The sequence below is a fragment of the Canis lupus genome, chromosome Y, assembly GCF_048164855.1.
Source record: "Canis lupus baileyi chromosome Y, mCanLup2.hap1, whole genome shotgun sequence".
Lineage (NCBI taxonomy): Eukaryota > Metazoa > Chordata > Mammalia > Carnivora > Canidae > Canis > Canis lupus.
Window position 1 is genome coordinate 7,196,541 of NC_132877.1, and position 23,883 is coordinate 7,220,423.

Sequence of the window (23,883 nt, forward strand, 5' to 3'; positions counted from 1 at the left end):
ATCAGGATCCCTGCAGGGAGCCTGCTTCTCCCTCTTTCTGTATCTGTGTCTCTCATGAAAAAATAAATAAAAATCTTTAAAAAAAGAAAATGGTTATGGTACTTCAGAAAGTATGTGTGTTTATGAATGCAATTATTTCTTTTGGGGAGAGGGAGAGCACCGTAACTCAAACTGTTTATATATAATCCAGATTAAGATTCATCTATCCTGAAAGTAACAAACACTCTTCATAGGTTTTCTGTGAAGTCACTTTATCTATCTTGAGTTAATTGCTATGCACTAGGTTTAGCAATCCTTAATTTACATCTTCTAAATATCATAACCACATTTTTCTCTTATGTGTCCCTGTATTATGATCCAAAGAAAACAAAAAATGTTATGCTCCAAATTTTGCCCATACCTTAGCTATACTATTTTCCATAGGATATTTCAGACTGTCCATCACTTCCAAAGTACTCAACTTATTTATTATACTACTTATACTACCTCATCTCTTTTCTCTTGTGGTTTTCTGAACCTTATTAATGCACTTATTGGAAGTATCAACAATCACTGGTGATAAAAAGACATCTCTGAATGTCAAAGTAGGAAACTCTAAAGGCCCATCTTTATACAAATATCTCTTCAAGAGAGTAGCAAAAATTGTAAGATTCATCTTTATGAGAACTCAGAATATTCAAAGATCTACTGCAACCAAAAGACAACTCAATCATGAAAAAATAATTAAACAGAGTAAAGCTCCATGATTTTTTAACTTACCCTCGTGCATCCCCCACCCATGGCTGTGATAATCTTGAAGACAGCAGCCAATAGGGTCATGTGGGTTCCTTACTCCAGAAGGAACATAATGTATCTTGTTCTCAAAAGGTTTTGACCAGTCAGGAGCACAGCAAAGAGCTAATGCAAAAGGCTTATCTTTACTCTGCCTAACTCAGAACTATCTCAGAGTTCAAACATAGGTATGAAGGGGCAACCAAATGGCTCAGAAGTTGAGTGTTTGCCTTCAGCTCAAGTCGTGATCCCAAGGTCTGGGATTGAGTCCTGCATCGGGGTCCCCATGTGGAGCCTGCTTCTTCCTCTGCCTGTGTCTTTGCTTCTCTCTCTCATGAATAAATAAAATCTTTAAAAAAAAAAGTACAAAGAATGTTTTTTTGAAAATACTAATAGACAAGTTAACCAACAATCCTCCTTAGAGCAAAAGATAGAAGGTGCATAAAAAACAGACATGAAAAAAGCCTGTGTGAAAAAGCTGAGACTGAGATGCTTTAGGGATTAAGAGACTTTAAAAGCTTCCATGTATTCCAAAGCACCTAAAAGGTTAAGGTACCAACGCTAGGGAACAACGTCAGAGAAGGTACCTAGATTTTCATCTCTGCCTAATCGTCAAGCTCTATGTAAAGAGAGAATAAAGAGTTAAAGGAAAAGTTGTAAATGGCCTAAGTACTAAAAAGCTATACACAGAGCCAATGTGGAAAGAATGGAAAAATATTCAATGTGATAAAAAATATTATTGGTGCAAAAAGTTTTGAAAAGTCACTTTAAACAAATACTACTCTAAGAAGCAGCAATGGATGAGGAATTAGGAATTTCAACACAAAGCTATGACATTTCCCACCAATATTATAATTTTAGCAGTAAAACTGAAAAGGGTGAAAAACCTCTAAAGATAAAAATACTGAAAATACTTTTAGCCTTAGCTCATCCACTGCAAGAGGAGGAATCTAAACAAACATCCCTGAATTCTTATCATTATAGGGGTCTGGGTCAGAATTCATAATTACTCGAAAATGCCAAGCTAAAAATTTATTAGTCATGTAGTGTCCTTAGGCATTTATTAAAACCACAGAACTATATTTTAGTGGGACATATTTTTAATTTTTTTAAATTTTTTAAAATTAATTTATTCATGAGACACAGAGAGAGAGAGGCAGAGGGAGAAGCAGACTCCCTGCTGAGCTGCCCAAGTGGGACATATTTTTAATCTGTCTTATAAGAACTTAAATATATGTTATATACATAATATATACTTGTATAAATATGATACATACATAAGTCACGGAAACGAGCTCATAATAAAAGGCACATCATACGACGTCTGAGTGAAATGAGATAACATCAAATTACAGAAAAAGAACTTGGTAAGATTACATAGATAGTATTAATTGACAAATACAGACTATAAAGTCAATACATTAAAAAAAGTAAAAAATTTCTATGGCAGCCGGGTGGCTCAGTAGTTTAGTGCCGCCTTCAGCCCAGGGCCTGACCATGGTGACCCCGGATCGAGTCCCACATCAGGCTCCTTGCATGGAGCCTGCCTCTCCCTCTGCCTGTGTCTCTGCAACTCTCTCTCTCTCTGTGTCTCTCATGAATGAATAAATAAAATCTTTAAAAAAAATAAAAAAATAAAAAAAATTTCTAAAAGAAGCATCAGCTCCTAATACTAACTAGGAAAATCTGAGAAATAATCACATTCTAAAAATAGAAAATATAATGTTGAAATCCACAATTCAGGGGCAACTGGGTGGCTCAGTCAGTTAAGCGTCTGCCTTCAGCTCAGGTCATGATCCCAGGGTCCTGGGACACAATGCCACATCACAGGCTCCCTGCTCAGTGGGGAGTCTGCTTCTCCCTCTCCTTCTGAAGCTCCCCCTGCTCATGCTTTTTCCTAAATAAAATCGAAAGAAAGAAAGAAAGAAAGAAAGAAAGAAAGAAAGAAAGAAAGAAGAAAAGAAAGAGAAAGAGAAAGAAAGAAAGAAAGAGAAAGAAAGAGAGAGAGAGAGAAAGAGAGAGAGAGAGAGAGAGAGAGAGGGAGGGAGGGAGGGAGGGAGGGAAGGAAGGAAGGAAGGAAGGAAGGAAGGAAAGAAAGAAAGAAAGAAAGAAAGAAAGAAAGAAAGAAAGAAAGAGAGAGAGAGAGAGAGAGAGAGAGAGAGAGAAAGAAAGAAAGAAGAAAGAAAGAAAGAAAGAAAGAAAGAAAGAAAGAAAGAAAGAAAGAAAGAAAGAAAGAGAGAGAAAGAAATCCACAATTTAAGAGTAGTTACATAAAAATTAGCTACTGTGGGAGTGCCTGCGTGGCTCAGTCAGTTAAATGTGATTCCTTGAGGTCACTTGCTCTCTGCCCCTCCCCCTCCTCATGCTCTCTTCTGCAGACTCTCTTTCCCTCGAGTAAATAATATTAAAAAGAATTAGCTACTCCAAAAAAAAAAATAAAAAAAAAAAAGAAAAGAATTAGCTACTCCAAAAACGGATTCATTTTAAAATTATTTAAAGCAAGTTACCAGAAGGCTATAGGAAGAAAAAAAAATATGTGTGAAAGCATGTAAAGAAGCATAAAGTTAGGGCAGCCTGGGTGGCTCAGCGGTTTAGCGCCGCCTTCAGTCCAGGTGTGATCCTGGAGACCTGGGATCAAGGCCCATGTCAAGCTTCCTGTATGGAGCCTACTTCTCCCTCTGCCTGTGTCTCTGCCTCTCTCTCTCTCATGAATTAAAAATAAATAAATAAAACAGTTTAAAAAATAAAAAAAAAGAATCATAAAGTTAGGGGATCAAAAAAAAAGAATCATAAAGTTAAAATAAGATGATGAAAAAAAGAAGATTCAGCCTATAAAATTTTATGATAGAAACACTGGAGAAGACATTATGGCAGTAGTGCTGATAGCTAGAATTGATGAAAGGTGAAATCTCAGGTTTGAGAAACACCATGAATTCCTGGGATTTTAAACTAAAAAGTCCCATCTTCTGCAATGAGGAAAACTGCAGTAAGCCAAAACAAACATACTTACAGCAGCCAGAGAAGAAAAATAAATGAAACTACTTATAAATCAATGTTAAGATTCATAGTCGATGTCTCAAAAAGTCAGCAATCCAAAAATATTTTAATGCATTGTGAAGAAAGTAACTCCTACACCAGATCTGCACCAAGAGAAATAACTTTTTTTTTTTTTTTTTAAGATTTTATTTATTCATTCATGAAAGACAGAGAGGAAAGAGAGAGGCAGAGACACAGGCAGAGGGAGAAGCAGGTTCCATGCAGGGAGCCTGATGTGGGACTCAATCCTGGGACTCCAGGATCATGCCCCTGGGCCAAAGGCTGGCGCTAAACCACTGAGCCACCCAGGGATTCCCGAGAAATAACTTTTTAAGAATGAAGCAACGAAGTATTTCTTTGACAAAAAAAATTGACAAATGCTTCTTATAAAATTACAAGAACTTATTTCAGACAAAAAGGAAAGCAAACTTTGAAAAAAAAATCTGAGTTTCAAAAGAAACTGTACACCAAAATGAAAAAGTATACACGTGTATAGGTGTATGTTAAACTTGATAATATAAAATAATCAAAATCTATCAATTTTACAGAGCCAAAAAAACTTCAGCAAAAAACCCAAATAAAAATTTTACAAATGTTAGAAGGAAAGTAAACAGAATAGTGGTAATTTTATATCACTTTCATGGGGCAAAATTCCAATAAATTTAACATTAAGTTCCATTTAAAATAAACTATTAAGCAAAACATATACACATATGCACACGGATACATTCCTATGTTCACAATTCACAAAAAAACATCAAAAATACAGTAAGAAGAAAAAAAAATAGAGTAAGAAAATTAGTCAAGAAAAAATGAAAACCTAAAAGGTACAAATACCAAGTTCTAAGGCAGTAAAGATGGCTACAAAATATCAATAATAAAATAGAAAACTGCAGTAAACAGATAAAAACTCTTCATGTACACTTTAAAAAGTTTATATAAGTTATAAGTTATCAGAAACATGCATAAAGTCTCAGCAAACTAGGCCACAAAAAAGATATATACCAAGTAAAAACTCAATCTAGAATCCAAGATAAACTAACGATGTAAGGGATTCAGTGCCAGAAAAGACACCATGGTCCATTGACCTGATTTATAAAAATCACAAAATTAGTAACAGTACAAACAAATTAGTAACAGTACAAGCCCATCCTGGAAACAACACTGTGTTATGAAAACACTGCAAGTATTTACATATCTATACATATATACGCAGTTACACATGTAAGCAAAACACATGCACTATAAGTACCTGGGGGCTTTTAACAGTTTGTAGACAACATAAATTGTAGTGATGATATAATCTCAGTGGAATATTTTACAACAGTAAAAAACCAGATAAGTTCAATCTTTAAGCAATAATGTTGCTTCTAACAGTAACTTCAAAAAGCAAGTGAGAAGTACAGACAACATAACATTTACAAAGCTCAAAAATTGGGTTAAAATGCTTTTTAACAAATACACTCATATATAAACACTAAAATATTAGAAGAAAAGCATAACAAAATATTTATCTGTCTCCTTTTATGGCTACTGAAGTAAGGCAAGGAGCTGTGACCGGTGGAGAAGCATGGAAGGAGATGTAATTACACTATAAAACATCATTTATTAGGTTCAAATGTGGGTTCAAGGACATTATTTAATATCATGTTTAAATAAGTTATAAAGAAACTACATATACTCTGTTATTTAGTATCATGATCAAATCATTTCCAATTTCAAAAAAGTCATTCAAAGAACACCAAGATGTCAATAAAGGAAATTTTCCTTGTTCCTTAGTTAATAGTATAATACATTTACATAAGAATCTCATCTATTTTAAAACCAGTCTGTTCAAGTGCTCCTATATATGTATGTGTGTCTGTGTGTATTCTCATACATAAATATATTAAGTCAACATTAAGTACCTAAGAGCTAACCAAGTCTTCCTGAAAATTTCTTCCTTCTTAAATCGATGCTTTTGCTATCTGGATCAACTGCTCTATAAGGCTCTACATGTAGGTCAAGGTACATATACATTTTGACTCTGGGCAATTTGGTGAAGCAATAATCAGAAAAGGAGTAACTACTGAATAATATATGAGCTGCATTTTTTTAACTTACCAAGTTTTGCTTCACCCATATTGTTTGGTTGTCCAGAAAAGATTTCTAAAGTAATCAAATTTTCAGACATATAAATTGGCCTGATTATACATAAGATCACGTTGGATAAAACTAGTAGTTTCTGTATTGCTCCATCTGTTCCACATGATGAACAAATAAAAAAAGTCATTGAGGGGATTTCCTATTGTTTTCTTTCAAATTTATTCATAAAAAAGAATAAATTAGTCATAGCATTTGTCTTCTCTACTATGCAGATAACCAAAGATGTTAAACTTTACTTTCAGGGAAATAGTTAAGGGCCCCCTATGGCTCCTAATTGATAAACCCAAGGTTTCATACTATTCCTTGTGCAATTCTGCCATCACAAATTCAGAATGAAATAGTAATAATAATGGCAGTTATTCAAGTTCTGGATTACCGGCAGATGGACTAACACCAGTAACCCGATCTCTCTATTCCTATCATGTGAAAATAGCATGATGCAGCAGGACTCATGAGAACTGACAGTTTCACGAGCTAAACGGACTTTCCCTCTCTGTGCTGTTAATATGTGTTACAAATCACATTACCTCTTCCTCAGGGGACAGGATCCCTTGGCTACTGCTGACAGGAAACCCACTGCCAAATTCTTTGGAATGAATGTCTGCTCCATACTCAACTGTCACATCCTCCTCAATGCTGCTCACCAGTCTCCAGAATTCCTTCTCCACAAGTTCTGTAGGCACCATCTATTACAAAAGATGTAAAAGATGACACATTATTTCCCACGTCTCTATGACCCGTAAGATTATCTGACACTGATCCCTATTTCCCCACTCAACAATCACATACATGCACAGGCATGCTGAAGTAGTCAGCCTTGAAGGAATCAGCCATTTCACCAAAGCTCTGCAAAGTATACTCCTGGGTAGCCTGCTCAAAGCCAAAAGCTTCAGGGGGCCTCTTACACTCCTAAAAAACAAAGTATTCACATTATATGTATTATATACTTTCCTGTCTAAGTTTGTACAATCTTAAACTACTATGTCCAACCATTGTTAATACCTCAATCAAAACCATACAGAAGTATTAAGTTAGAAAATGGCAGACAGTAATACCTATTTCCCTTAAAACAAGGAGGCTAGATTTCTTTAAATTACCAAGACCCAAATTTAAAATATTTGTATTGGGCAGCCCTGGTGGCTCAGCAGTTTAGCACCACCTTCAGCCCGGGGTGTGATCCTGGAGACCCAGGATCTAGTCCCACATCAGGCTCCCTGCATGGACCCTGCTTCTCCCTCTGCCTGTGTCTCTGCCTCTCAGTCTCTCTCGTTAATAAATGAATAAAATATTTTTTAAAAATTGTTTAAAAATATCATAATAAATAAATAAAATATTTGTATTCAACAAGCATACCGCCATGATACACTTTGGGCATCTCCAGACCCCTCTAGGGATTTCAGGAAGAGGCGGTATTAGGCAGAAGATGTGGTAGGTATCATCACAGCCATCACACAGAAGTAGTTTATCATCTTCATCCCCTCGGGAGCATATTCGACAAACATACAAGTCAATCTATTAGGAAAAATAAAATAAAATAAAAATTATCAGCTGCCTACCCAGGATACCTTACCAAGACAACATCTATTTTGAATAGCTATCACCAATCAACAACTATTTAATGCTGTATTCATGAGTTCACTATTTGGTGGAATATATGACAACACAAAAACAATTATGAGATAATATAACACATCAAGAAATGAACCATGATTAAGGTGCTTAGAGAACAGTCAACTAGATTTTTTTTTTTTTTTTTTTTTTAGATTTTTTATGTAAGATTTGACAGTTCAAACCAAGTCATGAGGTACAAACTGGTTATAGATCACTGAGAAAACTACATATTGTTTATAATAACACATACTCAACTCAGGTTGAACAGCCCACCTGAAAAAAATATCCAGTAACATCTGATAATCTGACGTAAAGTTCAACAAGTGTCCATTTTCACTCTAAAATGTGTCTTTAGGGCAGCCCCAGTGACGCAGCGGTTTAGTGCCGCCTGCAGCCCGGGGTGTGATCCTGGAGACCTGGGATCGAGCAAGCGCCAGGCTCCCTACATGGAGCCTGCTTCTCCCTCTGCCTGTGTCTCTGCCTCTCTCTCTCTCTCTGTGTCTCTATGAATAAATAAATAAAATCTTAAAAAAAAAAAAAGTTTCATGCCAAAAAATGCTTCTAAAAAAAAAATGTCTTTAATTAACATAATAAATTGGTCACCAAAGCATTATGCCATAAGAATAAAACACTAGGGGGTTAAGGTCAAACAAACAACTTGGATACTTAGGTAACACTGAAATAATCTAGTATTACTGGTTTATTTCTTGTTTTTTTTTTGTTTTGTTTTGTTTTGTTTTTTTTAGTATTACCAGTTTAAAAAGAAAACACACCAAGACATTTTTTTAGCAGGATGAATATTAGAAAAACCAGTTAATGGGAGAACAGGCTATATTAGAAAATGAAGAACTAAAACTATCACTAAAAAAAGGTAACAGAGTAGCAGAAAATATATGATGTCTATATGGAGCTAGAGAAAGATACATAGATATAATTTTTCATCTTGATATATGACACATGCACATATGAAATATAAACATATATATAAATGTATCTACATGTATATAGGCATGTGTGGCAATGACCTTTAGTCACAGCATTTTCAAACCTTTCACATATATAATAGAAATTCCTATATACCTTTCCTAATAGCATGTACTTTAACAATAGTATTATTCAATAAATCCGCAAACTGGAAACTACCAAAAATTCCATAAAAAATAAAAGAGACTAAGAAAGGCATAGTGAAGCTGTATTTTTAAGAACTGTACTTAACAAAACAAAATACAATGAAAACTTAAGACAATATGAATGACTCTCTGTGTGTAACAATGAATTGAACAAGGAAGCCAAAACAAGATTATATATATTAATACTACTTATTTTAAAAGTACAGAAATAGGGGATCCCTGGGTGGCACAGCGGTTTGGCGCCTGCCTTTGGCCCAGGGCGCGATCCTGGAGATCCGGGATCGAATCCCACATCAGGCTCCCGGTGCATGGAGCCTGCTTCTCCCTCTGCCTGTGTCTCTGCCTCTCTCTCTCACTGTGTGCCTATCATGAATAAATAAAAATTTAAAAAAATAAATAAATAAAATAAAATAAAAGTACAGAAATAGGGCAGCCCCAGTGGCTTAGCGGTTTAGCACCGCCTTTAGCCCAGGGCATGATCCTGGAGACCCAGGATCAAGTCCCATGTCGGGCTCCCTGCATGGAGCCTGCTTCTCCCTCTGCCTGTGTCTCTGCCTCTCTCTTTCTAGCTCTCATGAATAAATAAAAAAAAAATCTTAACAACATGGGCAGCCCTGGTGGCTCAGCAGGTTTAACGCCACCTCCAGCCCAGGGCGTGATCCCGGAGACCCGGGATTGAGTCCCACATCAGGCTCCCTGCATGGAGCCTGCTTCTCCCTCTGCCTGTGTCTCTGCCTCTCTCTCTCTCTGTGTGTCTCTATGAACAAATAAATAAAATGTTTAAAAAAAAATCTTAACAACAACAAAAAAAGTACAGAAATAAGCAAAGCAATTTTTTGGGAAAAATAATATTTGTGTATGCATACTATATCCTAAAAAGGGGGCATAATGCTAGGTAACAAACAACCAGATATGAGGGTAACAGGAAAGTCCTAAATGACTTCCACATTTCACATTTGGATTACAAGATTCTGCTACACTCCCTAACATGAGAAAGACAGGGTCAACTTGGAAGATGACGGTAATATAGATAATTCCTAACTGATCGGAAAGACAAAAGAGAAATGCAATAGCTGGAGTTCAAAATAGAGAAATCTACTCAAAGATAAAATATTTAGGAACATGAGGATATACAGAGTAGAAAGGGTATATATATATATAAAAAAATATATAAAGTAAAACTTGCTAGAAAAGGACAATCAAGGAACATAATTTACGATTTTATCAACATACAGACTCCAGAATATTCAAATGATTGTAAAAATCTCTTGTAAAGCAGTACAAAACAGGGAAAAGATGACTCATATACATGAAAGGGTTAAATAAGGCAGCATCACAGAAGAGAGACATGCTATATAAAATGTGGTATTTCTGAAGTATTGCCAAAAACAAAGCTTTCATGTTATGTCCTACTGTATGAAAGTGTAGAAGTTAAGAAAACACTTATTGCTTTTGAAAAAGATTCAACAGTTTTGTAGAAATTTGATTTTAAAACTGGAGGATAAAGATTTTCCCCCTAACTGTAATACCTTCACATGTTTATTCTTCTTCCTAATCATTCGTCTCTTTATATATGAAGGATCCAGAAGTAAATGGAAGGGAGGAAAAAGGTGGCATAACATAACTTCAACTTCCCTCTAGCTCTGATAGTTCCAGTGTTAGAAAATACAGTCCTGAGGCGCCTGGGTGGTTTCACGAGTCCCTGCAGGGAGCCTGTTTCTCACTCTGTGTCTCTAATGAATGAATAAATGAAATCTTAAAAAAAAAAAAAAAAGTCATGGGGATCCCTAGGTGGCTCAGCAGTTTAGCTTGTCTTTGGCCCAGGGCACGATCCTGGAGTCCCGGGATCAAGTCCCGCATCGGGCTCCTGGCATGGAGCCTGCTTCTCCCTCCTCCTGTGTCTCTGACTCTCTCTGTGTGTATCTATCATGAATAAATAAATAAATAAATCTTGGAAGGAAGGAAGGAAGGAAGGAAGGAAGGGAGGGAGGGAGGGAGGGAGGGAGGGAGGGAGGGAGGGAGGGAGGGAGGGAGGGAGAGAGAGAGAGAGAGAGAGAGACAAAGAAAGAGAGAAAGAGAGAAGGAAGGAAGGAAGGAAGGAAGGAAGGAAGGAAGGAAGGAAGGAATAAATAAATCACAATCCTTACAAACTGTGCACTACTGTGAGTCCTCAGTTGCATAGTCATCTTGGTGCAGGGCTCTACGCTGTGACTCAAGTCCTCTCTGGGCAATGAGGACATCACTCTCTCATCCTCTCTTGGTTCCTCTTTCATCAGAACAGCTCGGGGGCACAAAACCCCTTCTTTATCTAGGGCAGTCAGAAACAAATCTGAAAACAAATCAATTCTCCTATCAAAGTAACAAACCACCTCTTCCACTTTTGTACTTTAACCCACACAGTGCCTCTTGGCCTATGAGGTTTCACCTTTCTTCCGTAAAGTCTTATCCTTTGCCATGAGCCCTAAGCCCATCATCTTGGGACCAGCCCCGTAGATCTGCAGCTTTTTCAGCTCTGGATTCTTTTCAATGTCTTCTTCTGTAGGTTCTGGCTATTAAAACAAGGTTCAAAGACATAAGTGACTTACACATATATACATATATTTTAGGCAAGATCTAAATTTGCATTGTTTGTGAAATTCTTGGAATATAATTCAAAAGACATCACAACAAATAAAGTCAATCAAATGGCTTTACTTATTTTTAACTACTTATTAACAATATATTTCAACCTGTGCATAAGATGTGGCCTGAAAGGAGTAAAGAAAAGGAGTAAAGAAACAAAGAAATCTGAATGGTAAGCGATTTTCTCAATTTTTTTTTGTACTATAAATGAAATAATGAGTAGTCCTTTGTTTGCAAGAATGGTTAACCTTAGGTTAACCTTAGGTATAATAAATATATAGCTTGTACTAAAATTCAATATATATAAAGAAGAGTCTTTCTATGGCTCAATTGAAGTTACAAACAGGAAGTCAGGAGGACTCCAGTTTGAACTCAGGCGATTAAAAATAACTTCTTCACCAAGGATCTTGAAAAACCATAAACCCTTTGTGTTTCATAAATACATGTACTATATGCCATTTTCAACTTATGTCTCTTTCTAGTAGACACTTTATAAAATACATTTTTATGAGTCCACTTTTGTTTTACTTTTAAAGACTTACTGTAGTTCTCTTTTTTACTTAAAGTGTGAAGTTTTTGCAGATTTTGTTCTATACCTACGTAGAAATAAACGTAGTAGCTTATTCTTTGGTTTAGTTCTATTACCAACATAACTTACTCAGGAAATAATATATACTGTACAATAGATAATACCCATCCATAATAAACACAGGATCAATGGGGACACAAATGGTAATGAAAATAATCTCTTACTCAGAGAAATACAGGAGTCTGGAGCTGAAAACAGAGATTTGTTCAAAGATAAACTTTCTGGGACCATCAATGTCTGTCCCATAGCTTGTTACTGTATTATAATGCTATTCCACAAGTAACTTTAGCTATTCTTATTAGATCTCATTGGTGCTATTTTGATTTTTTTGGTATTATAAACAATGATGTAATAAATTGCATTAATCATATTTTAATTTTCTGTATTTTGACATCATTTGGGAGATCTTGCTGGCTGAGGAGACTTAGCTAAATCTTTAAGGCAGTAAATTTGCAGGGAAGTTCACCTTTCACCTACAAACCAAGCAATACCAAGTCCCTACTCTGAACCACTTCCTTAATTAACCTTCACACACCAAGACATATTTCCTTTTCCTTACATCAACCTATGGCCAGGTCCAAAACAACTTCAGAAAGTACATATGCTCCAAAGCTTGATGGAATTATTCAAACTATTCAATTCTAAGATGTTCATCCTACTCTATCTCACGTTTCCTAAGTAAAGGCCAATAAAGCCTATGCCCTATGCCTTCCCCTTGCTTTGTCATTCTGATTAACACTAAGGCTTCCTCTTGTGGCCCTATGCAATGCGTCAAGACTCTTGTTTTTTAGGGGAATTTTAACTCTAAAACTTTTAGTGGCACTGAACTCTCCATGTTGTCATCCAGTCACTTTTATAAATACCCATGTGTTTGTTGCATACTGCAGTGAAAGATAAATAGGAATTAAAACAGGAAGTAATGCACTTCAAAATATTAGTAACTTAAAATTTTAATACAATCTTTTACTAACCAACAGTGCACAAAGATGCCTGCTTCCTCATCTTTTACACATTTTTATTTTACCAATCAGTTGTATCAAAAAAATACATCATTATTTTGTAATTTCAATTTATAAGTGGAGATTAAACAGTTCTGATTTATCATTTAGTAAGGTTTCATAGAAGACAAAGTTTGAAAATGAGATGTGAAAAAGGATTCCAGAGTCCAGCAGTATATATGTGCCCTATATATATACATATATAGGGTGCATATATATATATATATATATATATTACTCTTAACTTTTCAGACTTACTATTTCACTATCTTGTACTACATGTACCTATGTCCAAATTGGAAGAGACATTAGTCCTCCTTTGTCATTGCGTTTACTTCTTTTCTGCTTTATGTAGAACTTAGTCACAATTTTTTTTACCTTTCAGTATTCTAGAAGTACGAATCCTTTGTTTTGGTAACTATATAGTTTTCAAGAATTAATACTTTTCCAGCAAAGCGCACAATCTCATTCCCAAGGAAAAAAGTCTAAAGGTTCCTTTATGCTGAAAATTTTTGTATCCTTAGCTGATAATTAGCACTTTTCAGTGAATTTTACTGATTCCCAAGTTATTAGCTCATTTTTCTTTTTCATATAATTTTCAGATGCTATCTTGTTTAAAGAACTAAAAAGTACTAATGCAGAATCTGTCAATTGTAATAATTTGCACTAACTCACTACTTCCCATTTTTTCCTTCTACATCAAAATTTAAAATTTATTATTAGGATTTCTAAAAGATTTTATTTACTCATTCATTCATTCATTCATTCATTCATCCATGAGCAACAAAGAGAGAGAGGCAGAGACATAGGCAAAGAGAGAAGCTGCCTCCACCCTGAGCCAAACCCAGGCGCTGAACTGCTGAGCCACCCAGGCGTCCCTACTCATAGGATTTTTCACTAAATATGTAAGAATAAATACCGTTTATTCAAACAATGAATTTTAGAAACATAATTGAAATTTTATGATGACACATGTGGACACACAAAACAGGTTTAGCAGGATGAGAAATTCTAAGTCTGTATGCTAATATTTTTAATTTTTTGATATTACATTATTTGACAATATTTGACAATATTGTAATATTTAATATTACATTATGTGAAAACCTTTGCCTGCCTAGAAAGAGACCCGCTACTCTAAGACTAGCTGATTCCATGAAATACTAAGGGATCCAGCAAACAGCATGCATTCATATGCAAAGTTACAAATTTAAGGCTCTATCTTCTGTTAGGTTTCTGCATAAAAGGAGGAAATAGGGCAGCCCCAGTGGTGCAGCGGTTTAGCGCCGCCTGCAGCCCAGGGTGTGATCCTGGAGACCCAGGATTGAGTCCCGCATCGGGCTTCCTGTGTGGAGCCTGCTTCTCCCTCTGCCTGTGTCTCAGCCTCTCTCTTTGCTCTCTCTGAATGAATAAATAAATAAATCTTTAAAAAAATTAAAAAAAAAAAAAGGAGGAAATAAGCCTTAATCATCCCAGAACCAGGTTACAGGCACAAGGCAAACAGGGACCACACCAGTAAGTTAGAACCCACTGAAACTGTTCAAACTAGCCAATTCTAACATATTCCCCTGATGTGCCATGGCCTTTTCTGGGAAACCCCAATAAGGCCATGACCTAGGCTTTTCCCTTGCTTCGGTGCCTTCTACAACCTGACCCATGCTTCTCCTTTGCACTGCAGCACTGTGTAGCATGTCTCCTGAGTATAAATGTTTTCCTGAGCTTACTTTCTGGCTGACCATCTCAAAAAAGAAAACAGAATGAAAGTATAAGTAAGAAAAAACAAACAACTATACAGTTTGTAAAAACCAATCCAAAATTCAAAAAATTCACCCTTAAACTGTATTAAAAGAGAGGTGTCCAGGTGGTTCAGTTCTGACTCTTTCAGCTCAAGTCCATGATCTCACAAGACATGAGTTAGCCCTATGTCAGGCCCTGTGCGCTGTGCAGTCTGCCTGAGATTGTCTCTGACCCATCCCCTCCCTGCTCATGTTCTTTCTCTTGAATAAAGAAATGAAGTCTTAAAAAAAAAAAAAAAAAAACTATATTGGGGCACCTGCATGGCTTGAAAGTTGAGTCTACCTTTAGCTCAGTTCATGATCCCAAGGTCCTGGGATCAAGTTCCACATCAGGTTTCCTGCAAGGAGCCTGCTTCTCCCTCTGCCTATGTCTCTGCCTCTCTGTGTCTCTCATGAATAAACAAGTAAAACCTTAAAAAAAAAATTATGTAAAAGAATGTTTGTTTTAAAAATGTGTAAAAACAAAACTACCAAAACAAAAATACTGCAAACAAAACCCATAAAAACGGATCCCTGGGTGGCGCAGCGGTTTGGCGCCTGCCAATGGCCCAGGGCGCGATCCTGGAGACCCGGGATCGAATCCCACATCAGGCTTCCGGTGCATGGAGCCTGCTTCTCCCTCTGCCTGTGTCTCTGCCTCTCTCTCTCTGTGTGACTATCATAAAAAAAAAAAAAAAGTAATACATTCATTTTCAATTAATTCCACTTAGAAACAGCTACAGCTTAAAAAAAAAAAAAAAGAATTTTCTATAGAAATGGACTGATCAAATCCTAGATCAACTTTGGAAGTTTACAGGAAAAAAAAAAAGAGGCACTCACATCGGGTTGTAGTCTTTTTGCCCTCCGACTATAGCTACTGAACGTGGAAGGCTGCACAGACTGTCTTAAGGGAATGCCGTGGGGTTTGTATTCCTTGTCTTTTTCCTCATTGTCAAATGGATAAGTGTTACACTGCTGGGAACATGAGAAAACATAGATGAGGAACTATTACATTCATAATCAGCAAATAATGAAGTGATTCCTTTATCTTAAATCTCTATCAATGAAAGCTGTACATTTCCTTCTTAATAAATTACACAAATCCATCCTTTATATTCTCTATAATAACAGGACACATACAGTGAAAATTCTTCTATATCTCTGCTTATGTAAAAGCAGTAAAGCATAGTGGAGAACATCTCTGGAACCAGACTACCAGGTTTGTGTGCCTTGTGCTATCTGTCCCAATTTGTCTGAAAAATAGATAATATATCCAATCTAATACAATTACGTAAAGTAAAATATCTCTTTATATTTACATACAGTTTTACAAAATGCTTTGAAAACAAAACCTAGAAACATTATTTAAATACCCAGCCAAATCAGTTCCCACTTCTTTGAGCCCCATACCAAAATTTTATCCTTAAATTCTTTTTCTTAACTCCCCTGAGGAAGTTTAGAGATTTCATAAGACAATTATCTTTATCAGTGAGGAGGACTTAAAACAGAAACTGCTTTTCTCTAACTTCTATTTTGATATCCTCTACATAAAAATATCCTTTAGAGAGGATAACAGAAGAAAGAAATGCTCTAATTCTTATCTATCTGATCTAGCACGTATAAAACTTCTTCAAAATATATTCCATACTTCTTCATGGACTGAGAATTATTTTCTAGAGCCAATTCCCAGAATATCCTTCAAAGTAGTGCATATACCTTGACTATTCTAGACAAAGTCAATGCAGAAAAAGAAACACAAAAGCAGAAAGCAAAATCACATTAGGCCCCTAACTTGCTGAGAGCCCTCACCACAAGGTTGGCTCCAGACTGAAACATTTCATAGGGGTAAATGATGCGTTCATAATGAGATCGTAGCAGCGAACCAATATTTTTGCCTGCTGGGTAGTTGAGTCGTTGGGCAACTCGGGCCCATCGACGGTCCTTGCAGATGGCTTCATAGCCACCTTCCTCCATCACAATCTGCAAGCATAAAAAAGGTATAAATTAACTATGTGAAGCTGAGAGACCTAAAAAGTAGAAATGAGGGTTAAATATAAGGACTATGCACTCTCAGCAATGCCCACAGTTCCAAGACTGAAAGATTTTTGTCAAGTAAATGTTGGCATGCTTTGTATTGTCTGCTTTCCTGCTTAGAGACAGAGAGTTCAACCACAGGATCTCCTATTCAAGACTTTTCACTTGTTTTTCCTCTTCAAAGTAGAAATAGTCCTACCTTGGGATGCCTGGGTGGGTCAGCAGTTGAGCACCTGTCTTTGGCTCAGGGCATGGTCCCATGGAGTCCCACATCGGGCTCCCAAGACGGAGCCTGTTTCTCCTCTGCCTGTATCTCTGCCCCTCTCTCTCTGTGTCTCATGAATAAAATTTTTAGGAAAAAAAAGAAGAAGAAGAAAAGAAATGAAACAGTCTTACCTTACTAAGGCTGTAGAGATCCAAGATCCTCCGTTCTACATTGGGAATCTTTAATGAAGAACCTTGGATTTCCCAGAATTTTGCAATCTGGTCCAAATAGTTTAGTTTTACTCTGGTCTGAGCCTGAGGAAGAGAGCCCTATCAGATTGGCTTTCTCCTTAATCTGACTTTCATCCAGCATGACTTGAATTAACAAGTATTGTTCTGTACAAGCTACAGTGCTCTGCTACACTAGAACCTATCTTACCACTAGTATCCAAAGGTTCAAATATCCTGATTCTTCAATCTAAAAAGGGAGGTTAAAGAGTGATACCTCCAAATCAAAATCTTGCATTCCTGAATCTAAAGCATTATCCTTGGGTGTTTAATAAGGCCTAAGCAAGACCATTTAGCCTCAATCTAGCATCTTCCTTTAGACAGCATTCTATACTCTAAAACACACTGAAAAAAATATTTTTCTATGGTAAGTCAATTATTTCCATGACACTATCTTCTCAATTATCCTTCTCTTAGCCTAACTCATTTTGGAGTTAGGACACTGTGACCTGTCAAAGCTTGTAATAGCAAAAGAAAATGCTAAACCATTCATATACTTTCCATTTTTAATAATACTAAGTTGAATTGCAGACTGTTGATTGCTTTAAAAAATAAGATTTGTCTTTCCTCCTTATTTTGACCTATATCAAAATACAGCCTATCTTATTCAAAAAGGAGAGTAATACCAGCCTTAAGTTGGAAATTTAGCTGACATTATTTGCCCTGAACTCTGCTCTTATGAAAGCAATTGGGGAAACTCTAAAATGATAAATATGTAGGCATGGATGGGAAAAAAAAACTACTTTTCTGATATATTTAATTTTAGCCCATTCTATGACAGAAAAATATGTCCCATCATCTCTAACAACAACAACAAAAAAGCCATCTTTGTGTGCTGGCATTTTACCAGACTTTCTCGAAGATCAATATTCTGAGAAAAATGGAACTGGAGTTAGAATCAAAATATATCTGGTTTTAAAATTTCTTCATTTAACTACATCATTATAGAACTACTAACGAAAAAAGATCAGAGCTCAAATTCCAACATAAAAGAGTGACTTCCATTTTACCTCTAGTTCATTTAACCTCTGGATGCGAGGTGTGAATCTGAAGTTGTCAACTTCTACTGCAAAGGGAGGTTGCCAGTCCTATAAGAAAGAATAATTATGGCATAGCAAAGGATCAATATGGTTAGAATTACAACAGTTTGTGTTCTCCCTTTTACGACTTTTGGTCTCTAGATTTTGCTCCTAAAGGTCAAAATGACTGCCTGTTTAAGATAACTGAAAAATGTCAAGGAAAACAAAAAAAAAAGCAAAAACCTTTGAAAAGTGTCCTTGGTATGTATCGTCAAAAAAAATAAAAAATAAAATAAAATAAAAAAAAGAGAGAGAGAAAGAGAAAACAAACAAAAATAACGTTCACTCCTGAGAAAGGTGTAAAAGATGTTATCTAAAATTAAAAAGGATGGGATCCGTGGGTGGCTCAGTGGTTTAGCACCTGCCTTCAGCCCAGGGCGTGACCCTGGAGTCCTGGGATCAAGTCCTACGTCAGGCTCCCTGCATGGAGCCTGCATCTCCCTCTGCCTCTGTCTCTGCCCCTCTCTCTGACTGTGTCTCTCATGAATAAATAAATAAATAATCTCGAAAAAAAACTATGAAGGATACTCCAATAAGGATCACCTCATTTAGGTTCTGAAGATTTGTTTTGATGTGAAGAAAATGTAAATGGATGAGAGATAATTTTGAAATGTAGACAATTATTTATTCTGACTCTTAACTGAATTTCATAAATAAAGTGTAATTGGGAACCTGGGTGGCTCAGTGGTTGAGCGTGTGCCTCTGGCTCAAGTTGTGATTCTGGGGTTCTGGGATGGAGTCCCCCCAAATGGGCTCCCTGCAGGGAGCCTGCTTCTCCCCTGCCTGTGTCCCTCTCGGTCTCTGATGAATAAATAAATAAAATCTTAAAAAGGGAAAAAAGAAGGAGGAATGCCTGGGTGGCTCAGCTGTTGAGTGTCTCCCTTAGGCTCAAATTGTGATCACATGGTCGCAGGATCGCTCCTGTTTAGAGCCTGCTTCTCCCTGTGCCTGTGTCTATCTCTCTCATAAATAAATAAATAAAATATTAAAAAAAAAGAATCTGACCAATTAACTGTATAAAGTGCAGACAGATGACACAGTGAATAATATCAGTTGCTTAAACTGATGGCCTACCTGCCAAAACACGGTGGGTGGGTAACTGCTTGAGCTGGAAAACGGTTTGCATTTAGAAGTAATGTATTACTCCTTTTAGTTTACTTGTGTAAGGTTTTTTACAGAATTTTCAATTCTTTTTTTAATTTTTTTTATTTTTATTTTTTATTTATGATAGTCACACACAGAGAGAGAGAGAGAGGCAGAGACACAGGCAGAGGGAGAAGCAGGCTCCATGCACCGGGAGCCCGACATGGGACTCGATCCCGGGTCTCCAGGATCGCGCCCTGGGCCAAAGGCAGGCGCCAAACCGCTGCGCCACCCAGGGATCCAAATTTTGAATTCTTTAAGAGATGACAACAAATTTTGGTTTTCTATTGTCATGTGAGAATATTAGGCCCCAGCAATGCGTCATTGTGTGAGGATAATAAGTGCTGCAGTAAAAAACAAAAACAAAAGAAAAAAACAAAAACAAAAACAAAGCTGATGGCCTACACGCTATTAGGTTTGCATCCTTAATTCAGACAAATACAACGGTTTCAATTAGCACTTCTGAGTAAACCAAATGTGAGAAGTTTGTATATGACATAAATTAAATGGTCGGAAGAGTTCTCATCCCTTCCTGTTTTGTTTTGTTTTTAGTTTTTATTTATTTATTCATGAGAGGCAGAGAGGAGTAGAGACACAGGCAGAGGAGAAGCCGGCTTCCCTATGGAGAGCCTGACGTGGGACTCGATTCAGGGTCTCCAAGATCACACTCCGGGCTGAAGGCGGCGCTAAACCGCTGAGCCACCCAGGGATCTCCTTCCTATTCTTTCGTGTGTTTCTTACACCAGTATCAGATGACAAAATGAAAGCATTCCGAAGCAAGGATTAATAATACAATTGTTTTTTCCCTTGAGTTACATATTACGGACCGATGAGTATAGTAAAACTTCCTTGAAACTAAATACTTAAGACATAAATATTCGTAAAAATCTGGCATAACGCAGGACAATTTTGAATATTGCATTTACATTCGTAATCTTTACACCCGCAGGAGTTATGGCCATTGGAAACGAGCTCTCAGATAAGAGTGCATTATAGTCATTTCAAAAAACTGTATATGTAGCAGTTCACAAGAAGTAACAATTTAGGACGTTAGTAGCACAGTGCTCAAATGCTTCGACTTAACGTAACCCTGTATTCAAATTTTGCTTCAGAAGCTTACCGCGGGTGGACGTATCTTGCAAATCCCCGACTTCTCTGCAATAGGCCTGATTTTCGCGATGTAGTCAAGCGGGTCTCGGAATTCAGCCCACGTAGGTTCGAACACTGGGCACTCCGGAGGCGGCAGGAAGTCATCCGACCCGGACTCCATGTCGATCGCAGGTACTAATCTGTAAGATGATTTCGCCTTTTTTTCAGTGTATATGAATTGTTTGTCGCCAAAACCTGGGCCCCTGACGGCGTTTATCTTCCTGCAACTTCCAGTTACCTTAATTCATGAAACTGCTCACGACTCTCACTTCTATAGCCTCCATCTTAACGCTCCAGCTTTTCCGGTTTCTTTACATTTCGTGTCACTCCGCGGATTCATTCTTCACTCGTTAAGACATTTCAATAACAGAGGTTTTCTTTGTGGGCAAGTAAAACCTAAAGACACACTTCGGACTTCATTAAAAGAAAACAAGTACCACAAACTACCAGTCAACTAACTTTAAATAGCCATTCAACGGAACAAAAAAAGCACTATTACAAATGCAACCGCCGGATCTTATTTTGAGGGACAACTGCGCGTGTTACCCTTCCGCACTAAAGCAAAAAGTGACGAATCGCTGTGCGTGATCAGTGATCATCTTTTTAATTCAAGAAAATTCCACCTTAACTCCTAAAGGTGTTAATTAACAGAAATTAACAGAATTAACAAACTGCAAGCCCACTTGCCCTCTCTTCATTTACCCATAAAATCTACGACATGCCCACAGATTCCAAAGTCATCTTTTTGTTTTTTAACCTACCTGCTTTTTTGTTGAATATACACTTAAAAGCAATTTTAAGATCCTAGAAACATTTATAGAATACAAACTTTATATTCCTATACACAGTTTCATTTATAATGTACCTACATGCATACATTTTCTTATTGCATTTGAACAAACCGAACATTGAATTTATTTACACCCAAAGAGACACTGGTGCCAAAACCTTTTATAAAAATTATTTCCAGGGAATCCCTGGGTGGCTAGGCTGTTTGGCGCCAGCCTTTGGCTCAGGGCGTGATCACTGCAGGGAGCCTGCTTCTCCCTCTGCCTGTGTCTCTGCCCGTTCTCTCTGTGTCTGTGAGTGTGTCTCTTATGAATAAATACATACAATCTTAAAAAAAAAAAAAAATCCAAATACATGCATCCCCTGAAAACTAACAACTCAGTTCAGGATTACAAAATCCTAATGGCAGGGCAGCCCCTGTGGCGCAGCGGTTTAGCGCCGTCTTCAGCCCAGAGCGTGATCCTGGAGGTCCAGGATCGAATCCAATCCGTATCCGGCTCCCTGCATGGAGCCTGCTTCTCTCTGTGTGTTTGTGTCTCCTGTGAATAAATAAAATCTTAAAAAAAAAAAAAAAAAAAAAAAAAAAAAAGGTAATTTCTACATTAATCTTTCAAAGCATATAATCACTGTCTTTGCTATTTCTCAAATTCCAATTATTTGTGACTTATTATTTCAAAACAATCTGTTAAAATTAGCTGTCTACAAATTACTTACGTTTTACGTTTTTTTTTCTTTTTTCTTTTCATCGTCTAGCAGTTTCATCAACATTTTTTGTACATTTCGTAAAATCATATTTGCCATAGGTTACACTGTCCTCTTAATCTTTCATATGATTAGATCTACATCCCCCCAATCCTAGAATCACTTTTTATTAAGCAGGGTGTATAGTTCACATAATATTCTCCATTTTTAAGTACAAAATTCAAAAAAAAATTAAGTACAAAATTCAATGGTTTTTAGTTTATTTACAAAGTTGTTCAACTCTGACCACTGTCAAATTCTAGAACATTTCATTACTTCAGCAAGAAGCCCCAGACTCATTAGCAACTTCCTATCCTCTCACATAAACTAATCTACTTTTTCTGTTGCTATAGATTTGAATATTCTGGATATGTGCCTGGCTTCTTCCTTTGTCTCTGGCTTCCTTATTTTAACATAATGCTTTAAGGTTCAATCATGTTGTAATATTTATCAGAATTCCACAAGATTGGCTATTCTAGCTATTTTTTTAAATGACGAGAGACACAGAGATAGAGAGGCAGAGACATAGGCAGAGGGAGAACCAGGCTCCCTGTGGGGAGCACAATGTGGGACTGGATCCTGGGACCCCAGGATCAAGATCTGAACCAAAGGCAGATGCTCAACCACTAAGCTTCCCAGCCTTCCCTATTTTAGCCATTTATTAGTGTACATTTCATTTTAGGTATGGAAATCAGGATTCCATATTTAATTGCAAAATACTATTCCATTATATAAATATACCACAATTTATTTATTCTTCAGTTGGTGAATATTTAAGTTCTACTTTTGACTATTACGAATAATGTTACTATGAACATTTGTGTACAGGTTTTTGCATGGGTATGTTTTATTTCCTACTGTGAATGTAGTATTTCATTGAGCTTTTGATTTGCACCTTCTGAATTACTAAAAATTATGAACATTGTTTTATGTGCATATTAACCATTTATAAGTCTTTTTTATAGAAATGTATATTCAAGGGATGCCTGGGTGGCTCAGTGGTTGAACATCTGCCTATGGGCCAGGGCATGATCCTGGGGTCCCACATCGGGCTCCCTGTAGGGAGCCTGCTTCTCCCTCTGACCGTGTCTCTGCCTCTCTCATGAATGAATAAATAAAATCTTTTAAAACTAAATGAAATAAAAAGGAAGGCTTTACTAACCCAGAATCACAAAGATTTATTCCTTTGTACTCTCTTCTAAAAGAAGCTTCACATTTTTACATGGAATCATATAGCTTCACATTTTTCACTATAGCTTCACATTTTTACATGGAATCATCTTTATGTGTGCTATAAATTGATGGTACAAAAAATAAATTAATTGATTAATTAATTAATTGATGGTACAACTGTATACTTTGTGTGGGTATCTAGTTGTCCCAACACAATTTCATGAAGACATGATTTCATGAATATCTTCTTTGATGGGACTTGGCACTTTAGATAAGAATTGACTTGCCTTCCATAAATGTAATTTTGCAGATTTCTAATTGTATTCCATTGCTCTATAGTATATCCTAATGCCAATATCATATTGTTTTGGTAACTGTAGCTTTGTTGTATGTTTTTAATTGGGAAAAGTGAGTTTTTCAAGATTATCTTGGCTATTGTGTATCTCTTTATTTCTATATTGATTTTTGGATCAACTTCTGTATTTCTGTGAAGAAACAAGCCAGGGTTTAGGTTGAGAATGTATTGAATCTGTAGATAAGTTTGGGGCATATTGTAATTTTAACAATATTACAGTTTTCAAATTCATGAGCATTTTGAATTCATTC

General features: G+C 36.6%; 1 protein-coding gene across 12 annotated transcripts in view; it reads right to left on the reverse strand.

The window, feature by feature from the left end:
* The window catches only part of LOC140629140 (lysine-specific demethylase 5D), a 35,114-nt gene extending 14,068 nt beyond the window's left edge, over positions 1 to 21,046 (reverse strand). For 4 of the 12 annotated variants that reach the window (XM_072818636.1, XM_072818633.1, XM_072818635.1 and 1 more), the window contains exons 1-10: positions 20,546 to 21,046; positions 18,214 to 18,291; positions 17,108 to 17,230; positions 16,487 to 16,657; positions 15,518 to 15,652; positions 11,119 to 11,242; positions 10,841 to 11,022; positions 7,306 to 7,464; positions 6,742 to 6,861; positions 6,480 to 6,638 (exon numbers count right to left, since the gene is read on the reverse strand). In XM_072818636.1, the coding sequence (XP_072674737.1) occupies positions 6,480 to 6,638; positions 6,742 to 6,861; positions 7,306 to 7,464; positions 10,841 to 11,022; positions 11,119 to 11,242; positions 15,518 to 15,652; positions 16,487 to 16,657; positions 17,108 to 17,230; positions 18,214 to 18,291; positions 20,546 to 20,695 (1,401 nt within the window). In that variant the 5' untranslated portion in view covers positions 20,696 to 21,046. The remainder of the gene's footprint in view (positions 1 to 6,479; positions 6,639 to 6,741; positions 6,862 to 7,305; positions 7,465 to 10,840; positions 11,023 to 11,118; positions 11,243 to 15,517; positions 15,653 to 16,486; positions 16,658 to 17,107; positions 17,231 to 18,213; positions 18,292 to 20,545) is intronic. The other 8 variants (XM_072818639.1, XM_072818638.1, XM_072818637.1 and 5 more) reach the window with 7 other exon arrangements.
* Between the last annotated feature and the right edge of the window lie 2,837 nt (positions 21,047 to 23,883).